General features: G+C 44.4%; 1 protein-coding gene across 1 annotated transcript in view; it reads left to right on the top strand.

Moving 5' to 3' along the window:
- The first annotated feature begins 3,235 nt into the window (after positions 1-3,235).
- CLNK (cytokine dependent hematopoietic cell linker) overlaps positions 3,236-10,695 on the top strand; it is a 128,594-nt gene continuing 121,134 nt past the window's right edge. The window contains exons 1-2 of the mRNA XM_055139979.1: positions 3,236-3,349; positions 5,153-5,205. Of these exons, the coding sequence (XP_054995954.1) occupies positions 3,236-3,349; positions 5,153-5,205 (167 nt within the window). The remainder of the gene's footprint in view (positions 3,350-5,152; positions 5,206-10,695) is intronic.

The raw sequence follows: 10,695 nt of genomic DNA, 5'->3' as shown, positions 1-10,695 counted from the left end.
AATGTTAAGATTCTCAGAACAGTGATAGAAATTCCTTTAGATCACGTACCTGCCAACTTCAAATCCTCAGTGGCCTTCGCGGTACCAACACAGAGAAATTGTTCACTAATTACTATGAGTTGAATATACTTATGTAAGAATTTATGATCTATGAAACACTTCCCCTTCATAGTCTCATTTAACCTTTGAACTCTGCCTCTGAACCGGGGATGGTGAGCTATGGTCCGTTTTTCAGGCAAGAGACACTGAGATGCACAGTACACAACACAATATTGCAAAAGACCTGTCTCATCCTTGCCAAGTGAGTAGTCCTGATTAGAACAGCTAATTGTAGGGAGGAAGTTCAGTGCCAGAGTTTGTTCCCCTGAGATGAGGAGCTCATCTTAGCCCGACTGTGCATTTGTTGACTGACAGATCCGGCTCAAGGGGCCTCGCACTGAATAAAATGACAGAAATGCTCAATATTGAAAAATCTGGGTCACTTGGAGTGTTGCCTTACAATGGAATCTAAATTAAACAGTATGCCCTACATAGGGTTCTGGCATGCCAGTGAGTGCTGTGATTAATGTTGTGGTTGCTATTGTAACTTATGTTACTATTTTTTAAACTGAAGCAATATTGCATTATGGAAATATTTAGTTTAGGTGTGCATCATTAAAAAATAAGTGTCTATGGAACTGAAGAGATAGTACAGCAGGTGAGGTGCACACCATGCACATGCATGCAGTCAACTGGGGTTCAATCTCCGGCATCGTATATGGCTCCCCCAAGCATTGCCAGGAGCTATCCCTGAACACAGAACTAGAATTAATCCCTGAACACTACCAGGTAAGGCTCAAAACTCAAGGAAGGAAGGAAGGAAGGAAGGAAGGAAGGAAGGAAGGAAGGAAGGAAGGAAGGAAGGAAGGAAGGAAGGAAGGAAGGAAGGAAGGAAGGAAGGAAGGAAGGAAGGAAGGAAGGAAGGAAGGAAGGAAGGAAGGAAGGAAGGAAGGAAGGAAGGAATCATGGAAACAAAATCAGTGAAGTAGTCAAAATGGAAGCATTCAGCTAGACCCCAGCAACCATGTTCTTTTGCTTTTGTCTCATTACATCTAACCTGTAAAATAACCAATGATAATAGATTAGAAGGAAGGAAAGTTAGGGGAAGAGATGGAGGCAATGGGAGGGAGGAAGAAAGTTCTCAAAAGAGGGAGAACAAAATGAAAAAGGGAATATAAGAAAACATAGTGACATGGAGAAAAGAGAAGAGAGTATTTACTACTTGTAAATGGGAGAGTAAATGGGAGAGAAAATAAGACCTGCCCTTTCCCTAAAGGAAGCAAAGGAACACTTTCCACAGAGCCACTAGCAGAAGAAAATGTGGCTTTGAAAATAAGAAGCAACAAATTTTCCTTTGTTCTACCAGAAGGAACAAATTCTGTGGTGTTTTTATGGGTGTTTTCAAAGTCATTTAACATAAAGAATGCACATGCAGGCTGCCTTGACATATTCAGGGGAAGTAACTTCTCACCAAGACAGTTGCAAAACCTTTTTTAAAAATATACTCATGTTTAATAGAAGGGGGAAAAAAGGAGAGCAATCTCCATTGTCCCTCAAAAATATATATAATAAAGTCTATTTGCCTTCAAATATTTCCACTTGTTAGAAGCCAATAAAATTAAATGTTATAATTAATTAAATTGAGCTGCTGTCCTGAGCAGGATATAGAATCGAAAATCCCAGTGTATGTCCTCTACTATGTGTGAGCATCTCAAAAGTGCAACTTTCTCATTTCTGACATGAAAGTGGAAGACAATTGCAGAGCATTAGGACCAAGCTAATATATATCTGCACCATCTGTAGCTGAGAAATCTTGATCTTAACATTTGCTCAAAGTTTATGCCTGTACCTGTGCGCACACGAGCGCATGAGCGCGCGCGCGCACACACACACACACACACACACACACACACACACACACACATACACACACTTTTCAGCCCTCTTTCCCAAATGCACACACCTTCACAGCCATTATTTTGGATGTGCTGCATGTGATTGTGTCGAGACTCAGCTGTCTGTTCGATGTACTTTACACTCAGTTCTGTTCTTGTTTTCCCGTGTTAATGAGCAGAAGCATCGAGCTTTAGTTTGGACCCTTTTCCTGAGCCCTGACCAGCTTGAGCTGTGCGACCACATCACCCCTTCACGTGTCTCATGCTCCTCAACAATGTGTAGTTTGCTTATGGTCATTTCCTAAGCCTCGTCAGCTATGTTGTCATTATTAGAATGAGGTTTCTTAAACTCTGAAGCAAGCAAGATAGTATTTTTGTAAGCTTTTACTTCAAGAAAGAAATGAGAACTTTGTGAGAGTGATAGAAAAAAATCCTACTCTAAGAGCATTGTTTTTCCTCCATGAAATATTAATTTCAGATCAGGTGGAATGCAGCCGAAATATTTATGATAAAATGTCTCTTTGCAAGCTCAGTTGGATAGCATCGGCAGAATCCCAGTGGAGAACAAGAGTTCTTTGGGATAACAAGAAATGTGATTTGTAGCTTTACATATTTCCAATTGTTTAAACTGCTTATGATGCCATAAGGGTATTAATTATTTTCGGATTAAGATCTGCGCTAAAATACAATCTATTTATAAGACACGTTCTCCTTCCTAATACAATCCCCAAGAACCCAGGTGGGTTACGAGCTCAGCAGCCATCATCCTGCCTTTAATGCCCAAGCTGAGCGTTTGTCCTTTGTAAATCTTAAGCTTTCTCCCATCCTTCGAACCTTGCTACCCTTTTTCAGATTCCAGGGTGCTTGCACTGTCCAATTCATTTCTTTACAAAATGCTCTTTAACCCACAAAGTACTTAATGCATGCACCCATCAAATAGAATCACTGGGTAATCCCCCAAGCTGGGGTATTATTTGGCCAAAAGGGAGAGGGGGCAGGAACCCCTTTCTTCTCAGACCCATATCTTCTATACTTCGCTCCCTTCTCTGACATGGTTCTCTTTCTACCTTGAGGGGAGTGAAGTGAGCTCTCTAAGGGAGTTAGGATAGAGCAGAGTTTTGCAAATTATGGTCCTTTTTGGAACCCTAAGGAGTTCAGATGCTTGGGTGTGTGCGTGTGGGAGGGCTGTCCTCTAAGTCCTATGGGAACTTGATCTGCGATGAATAAATGACCTGTGCACCTCTGTCGCCCGTGCTGTGGAGCTGGGGTAGGAAATGAGTGCTGGGCATGCTGGCGGTTAGATGCCTCCGTCCATACTGCAGCTATCCTGGGACATTGTCAGCATCTCCCCTCCTCCAAATCCTCTTCTGCACCCCAAGGACCCAGGGCTCCTCCTGCCTGACCCTCCCCTGATGGTGAGTCACACCCCACAGCCTAAGTGGGAGACCCCAGAGTGTTTCTGCCAGTGTCTGCATGGCAGAGCTGACATGCAAACTCTGCTCCTCAGAGCACCTCTTGCACCCAGCACCCCACTGTGACAGGTGGCATTTGCTTTTCACTCTCTTTGACAGTAAAAGGCATATGTAGGCTTCAGATCCGTGCTAACTAGGGAGGAGAAATGAAAATCAATGCCCCAGTTCCTGAAGAGATAGTGGATGTGCAGAGCTGAGATGTTCCCCATGGCCCAGCCTGTGGTCTCACCTGCACTCTCTTCAGAGGTAAAGAGAGTGTCAGGCACTCAGTAACGTGAGGAGCAAGGGAGGACCCCAGAAAAGAGTCCTTCCGCTCTCATTCAGCCAGCGGTGCCTGAAGAAACGCCTGGCTCATCATGTCAGCCTCACCTCCACACAGGTATTCTGGGCTTGTTCCTTTCCCTCACAGATAAGAATTCCAGGAGGAGGCAACATAATGAAGCAAGGGTTTTATTATTAGTATCATCATCATCATCATCATCACTATTGAAGCTTGCTTAGAAAGATGTGCAAGGAGAGAAAGAGGGAAAATGTGTTCAAGAGAGAACATTGGCAGCAAAGAAACACGGAGACAAGCATATGAGGTGCATGTTCAAGGGAGAAAGAGCGTGGGCTTGAGCCAGCCCCAGATGGCTTTGGGAAGGAGCCTTTATTCAATTCTGCCGAATGGATTTTTCTGGAATTTTGCATATATAAATGTTAATATGACTCTTGACCTGGGAAAGCTTTGGAATTCTCTATCTCATGGTGATTCAATTAAAATATTTTTTTAAATGTCTTAAAGAAGAACCATGTCAGGGATATTCACCCTTAACTTCCAATTGAATTTTGTCAGCGGGATACAGCAGCTGGAAATTTGGGTCAGAAAGAGCATGAAGGGGGGTGTTCACTCCACCCCCCAGAGCTCCCTCCAAAGGTCACCTCCATAGGAAAGCCACAGATTTATTCCACCAACTCCTTCTCCTCCCAGTGATCATTGACTCCCTCACCTGCTCCAAACCCAGACAAGGCATCAGTGTCCCCTCTGTCACTACCCCCAGATACCTCGCTGTCCCAGGGGAGTCCCTCTACCCTGTACCACATTGTTTTAGTGATCTATGTCATCTGTTTCTTGCTGAATACCACCAGGCATTGCAAGTAATAGCCTCTCTATCTCGTATCTCCGAGGGCCTGTGTATAGCCCAAACCCCATCACTGATGTAAAGACCTGATGGAATATGGCCGGGTGTCTGTTGCTAATTCATCTGGCTAATGGGGCTAATGACAGCTCCTCTGTGGGTGAGCTCAAGCCTCAATAAAACACTGCACCCTGTGTGGTGTGGTCTATAAGTGTGACTTCCAGTGCATTTTTCCTGGCAGTCCCAGCAGGAAGGGAAAAGCATCCCTTGCCGGAATGCCGTAGAGATTCCCCCAGGCAGACCAGGCCAAGCCTGGGCTAGTGTGGCCAGGGTGCCCGGCGGGGAGCTCAGAATTGCACACTGGGGAAAAGCAGGCTGGGGCGGTGTTTGCTCAGCTCCCAGGGGGCTGGGATGGATGCTGACAGAAAGAGGACAGCCTGTCAGGGAAAGCCCCCTCCCCCCACCCGCTCCAGAAATAAGCCAATTATCCACCCAAAATGATTCTCCTCCCGTCGTTTCCTCTTCACCGATACCTGAATCCCACTTTAACAAGAAGCGACATAGCGTGTTCACCGGAATTAAAACACGGGTGTAAGACCCAGTAACACATTTGCTTTTGTTTCCACAGGCTGAGCTGAAGATCCCTCTGATTGGCCGGGTGCCAAGAGCTATGAACAGGCAGTAAGTACTGGGACCCCCAGAAGGCACTGGGGTCTGGTTCTACAATCCTGCCAGTGCCTCTTCCTGGGAAGGGCATTTCCAGTTTCAAGGCCAAGCCCAAAGGCGGGGTGTGGAGCTGTGTGTAGCAATGGTTGAGAGAACCCCTTTCCCAAAAAGTGTCTGATTTGTGGGGGTGCAAAACTTGTTCTCCCCCAGCGAGGGTGTCAGGTTGAAACAGGGACAAGAGGAAAGGATACCCCAGTACTGAGAAGCTGGAGGTCCCCCTTAGATACAGCATTGGTCATTTCCCAGTCAGGGCGTGAGGGAAAGGCGCAGAGATGCAATCTCATACACGCCCCCACAACAGAGAACATGGGCGAAGCTTTCTCTCTGGGGAATACCCGGTGGGGCGGGTGATGAAGGGATCTCAGACTTCCAGATGTACATACCTGCTTTGGAACATACCACACACACACACACACACACACACACACACACACACACACACACACACACACACACACACACAATGTTCCTGATTTATCAGAATAGAAGGCAAATCAGGAATCCACACTGCAAGAAGCCTTATCAATGGGAAAAGACATCGATTAAAAAAATTGGGTGCGCTCACTTTGAAATACACCTTCGGCTCTATCCGTTTGCTCCGTGGCACTGCTGGAAGGCCACGCGGTCCCCTGCTTTGTGCAGAATGAGAGGCAGTTCAGTTCATGCAAGAAGGAACTTGAGTTTCACAGACAGGGGAGAGGGTCAAACACCCCCTCCCACTTGTCATTTAGCTTCGAACCTTCTAGATGTTCAAGAAGAGCTTTAGTCCTGGCTGGGGGCTGGGGGGAGGACCTGTTTTTCTGGGGGAGAACTGGTCTGGGATGGAGGCTGAGGGATATTCCCGATGATACCCAGGGAGCACGGGGAGCAGGGCTGCTGGCCAGTGGCAGGGGCAGCATCCCAGCATCAGCAGACAGCATCTCTATGCAGCCCCCTGACGGAATGGGGATAGGGAGGCTGGCAGTGCCAGCCTGCCGCAGAGCAGAGCCTCAGAGCAGTCCCTGCACAAGGCGCCCATGCCTCGTCTCTTTTCGGCCGGAAGGGAGGACACTACTGGCTTCTCTAGGCACCAGCCACTGGTCCAGGTTACTTGTCTGAAATGACAAAACATGGTGACAGAGCTGGGGCTGACACTGCAAACCTACTTCTCTTTTAGTATCACACTTCTTTGGGGAAACTGAGGAAAGCTGGGCTCAGAGGACTGGCAGATACAGAGTCCCAGAATAGAATGCGGCAGCTTCGTTCATTTCTAGACAAATAGGCCACTGGTTTGTGGGTGTGGAATTAACAGCGGGGCAGGTACATTACAAACTACCCAGAATCGGAAGTCTCAGGCCAAAAAAATCTATCTACTCTCATGGTTCGGGGTTCTGTCACCTTATGGGTTCTGGAAGTCTGAATCCAGCATTCCAGAGGAAAGGACAGCCTGTCCTCCCTTCCCTTCCTCCCTTCTCTCTGAAGCCTCTCTCTCCTCCTCCAGATTCTACCTCCAGCCTGGGACACACAGAAGCAGCGCCCACCCCTGCCTCCACTTTCCTCAGGCCTGTCCCTTCTACACTTCCTCCTCTGCTCATCCCCCTCTCCTTTCCCTTACAGCTAATGTCAGACTTGAGGATCCTCCCCAGAAAAATCTCACTTCAAGGTCCTTCCTTAATCACCTCTGCAAAAACCCTTTTTCCAAATAAAGTTGCATCCCCAGGGTAGGGATTTAGACATGGGTATATTTCAATGCCACCATTCAACCTGGGTGATTTTTTTTATTCCCTTCCCCTGCCCCAACCTTTGGAGGTAATGTGGAGTTTCTTTAACTATCCCAGTAAGATGTGTTGTGATTTTCCATTTGCCTTTACGGTCCAGAGCCCTTATATGTAATTCTATCCTAGGCCAATGGTCTCCTCTTTCACGAAGAGAGTGACTTCCTTTTCCTGGGAATTTTAGTTTTGTTTATCAGCTAGATGACTGGCTTCTCATTCAGTTGTTCAAGGGTAGTTGATGAGTTCAGCTTTAGAGACACACCAGCTTGGCTGCTGGTCAGTATGTAGGCCAGGGCACAGACCAGCTCAGAGGAGCTTCACGAGCATCAGGTCTCTGCATGATCTGCATCTTCATAAGATAGTGAGTGGTTTGCTAACCAGATTAAAGTTTGAAAAGCCCTGAACGATCACAGTGATTCTCAATGGCATTCCCTTCCCAGAATTCTCTTCTAGGTAGAAGAAACATGTAGAATTATCTATAATAGTCAACAAGCTAAGGTTCAGATAAGGTAATCATGTATCATAAGGTGCATGAGTATTGTTGACTCTGAATATCTACAACAGGCCCTCTCCACACTCAAACATACACACACACACACACACACATATACACACTCACTTTGATTTTTTCTTCTGCTATGTCTTGTGTCTTGGGTAGGAGGGAGACTTACTCTGTGAAAGCCATTAGCCCGGTTAACTCAAAGTGATAGATTTTAAACCTGGATGAACATTAGAATCATCAAGTGAAACCCTAAACCAGAAAAATAAATAAATAAATCCAGTGCCCTTTCCCAGACCGAAAAAATCAGATTGCCTAGTCAGTGGTGTAATCTTTTAATGCTCTGCTCAGTATAATCAGAAGCTAAGATTACAAAATGCAGAGCTAAGATTTCTAATAATTGCATGACATGAAATTGTAAATGGTCTTTGTAGCTATGATTAATTCCTTACTGTGTTTTACAATGAAGTAATAAGTAGATATAAATTAAAAGATTACATAGATATAAAGCATACACATGTGTGTATGTATGTATATATATATATGCATATCATTACATCACTGTGGATATTTACCACACTAAAGTCAACTGGATTGCACCTTTGACCTCCAGTAGGGATCCAGTAGGGATCGGTCACAGAGAATGATGGGTCACAGAAACACATAATATCACGTAAAAGGACTGTCCAAGTTTTAGGGTCTCCTGGGTAGCTCTAACTGAGCTCACAGACTGGCCTTTGGTTCAGTGAAACATATATACAATGTCAATTGATTCAATACAATCCTGGTTCCCAACGCGTTACTTATTATTGAAGCTGACAGCAAGATGTTAAGAATAGTCAGTGAGCACATCAAAATTCAAAAGGTGCCTTAAGAGCAAGAGACCAGGATATTTCATACAGCTGATCAGCAGGCACACCTAAAGTATAGAGCAAACCCATAACAATTTCCTATTTTATTTTTGCCTATGTTGCCCTCTACATCTAAATCACACTTAACTCTTTTATTCTATCCTTTGCTACCTGTCATCTATTGTATTTATTCCTGGGTGCACTTTTGCTGCCTGATATATTCTAAAACTAAACTGTTTTGCCCAGGAGACATGGAAGCTTTTGTTAGGGGGTGATCTCCCACACACAGACACACATATATTCATACACACACATAGTATAAGTTGTACATAAGTGTTTGCCTATAATCTAACAGTTCTGTCCAAAGAACTAAACAATAGCCGGTGAGGAGCAATGAGCTGGGCAGCTCTGCTATGAGGATGCACAATCCAGTCTGTCCTCAGAACAGCCAAGCTGTAAGTAAAGCAAATCTTTAGTGATGTGTGGAAAGTAACGGGAAAGCAGCACAAATGCTAAGAAGTCCGGATGCCATTGTTCTAAATTGCTTTTGAAATTAGCTGTTTCGCATTAACTTTCTCTGCAGCAAGACTTGAAGCTTCCCTACAAATCAATTAAACTGCAGAAAGCCTCTGAGCTCAGGCTGTAGGGAAAGAGCAGTCTAAGCTTCCCACATTGCCCCACCACACATCATGGATAGACACGGAGGTTTGGTTTCCAGTATCTCTTCATCATTCTGGACAGAACTGATAAGAACTCTGGTGCTGAGGATGCGAGTGCAGTGCAAGAGGCAGTCAGGAGAAAGATAGCTACAAAAGCCTTTCAAGTAAGCAGAACCACAATGAAGTAACGAATAGACAGGAACTGAAAGATTACATAGACATAAAGTATACATGTGTATATATATGCATACATATATATGCATATAATTACATCAGTGTGGATATTTCCCACACTAAAGTAACCTGGATTGCATCTTTGACCTCCATCCAGTAGGGACCGGTCACAGAGAATGAGACAAACACATAATGATAAAAACACACTGGCCGGGAAGCTCAGCAATGCATGATGCTTTTACGCATCAAGCACAGTGACTCTCCTATTTCCCACTCTGGGGACCCTCATGCACTTCACATTGGGGGTCCTCATGTATCCCAACTGGGAACCCTCATATATTTCACACTGGGACCCTCTTATTATATTCTCCTAAAGCATGGACACTAATGTTATTTTATTGTGGTTTTTAGAAATACTATTTCTATGATAGCACAGCAGTAGGGCATTTGCCTTGCATGTGACTGACCTGGGTTCAATTCCTCTGCCCCTCTCGGAGAGCCTGGCAAGCTACTGAGAGTATCTTGCCCGCATGGCAGAGCCTGGCAAGCTACTCGTGGCATATTCAATATGCCAAAAACAGTAACAAGTCTCAAAAATGGAGATGTTACTGGTGCCCACTCGAGCAAATCGATGAGCAAAGGGATGACAGTGACAGTGACAGTGAAATCTTCATGTAATATTTTGAAACTTTAGGAAGACTCTAAAATTCTTCTTGTTCTCATTTATCTGCTAACATTTCTGCTTATTCTGTTTATTAATAGTCCCACATTATTAAATCCTCAATATCACAGTGTTTTAAAAAGCTCCTGTCTAAATACAGTTCACAACCAACACCTTATCTATAATTCCCTTTATAGGCTCCAAAAAATGGAGGATTTTCCTAATTGATTTAACAGCAGGACCTGCAGTGAGGTGAGGTGATGTCAGTTCTTTGTTTATCCCTTTTAACCTGCTGAATAGCAACATATTTCACATTTCAGGGTAGAAATATCAATCTGTGCTCACCAGCCATGCCACAAAACTTACTGAGGGTATTACAGTCTGTTCACCGGATAGAGAATATCCCAGAATCACTGCCTAAATCCAAAGCACTCCAAGACCCACTCCCTCAGGAATTTGGATAAAGAATGGTAGCTCTGTATTTTATCTGGAGGTTTATTTTATCTTGACCTTGTTGTTGGACATTTCAGTTGTTACCTATAAAGCTTTACGAGGCAGTTTTATTGCCAAGATTAAACTTAATGCTTTATTCTCTCGGAGTAGAGTTGGCTGCGTCACATGTACCCTCACATGTAGCACAATTTTACTGGGACCGTCAACTGTTCAATACAAGCAGAGTCTCCATCAAGTTATCTGGAAATGACCCAGTATTTCCTTTCTCGTGTCAGGGAACTTGACTTTTATATTTTTTGTATTTTGAAAATTGTATTTTGATGATAGACAAAGCAAAATAAGAAAAATGGAGTTAGAAAGTCAAATCAGGGGCCCTATGAATTCCCCACATGGC

The sequence above is a fragment of the Sorex araneus genome, chromosome 5 (genome assembly GCF_027595985.1).
Source record: "Sorex araneus isolate mSorAra2 chromosome 5, mSorAra2.pri, whole genome shotgun sequence".
NCBI lineage: Eukaryota > Metazoa > Chordata > Mammalia > Eulipotyphla > Soricidae > Sorex > Sorex araneus.
The sequence above is the reverse complement of the archived record's forward strand: the minus strand, read 5'-3'. Positions and strand labels throughout refer to the sequence as shown.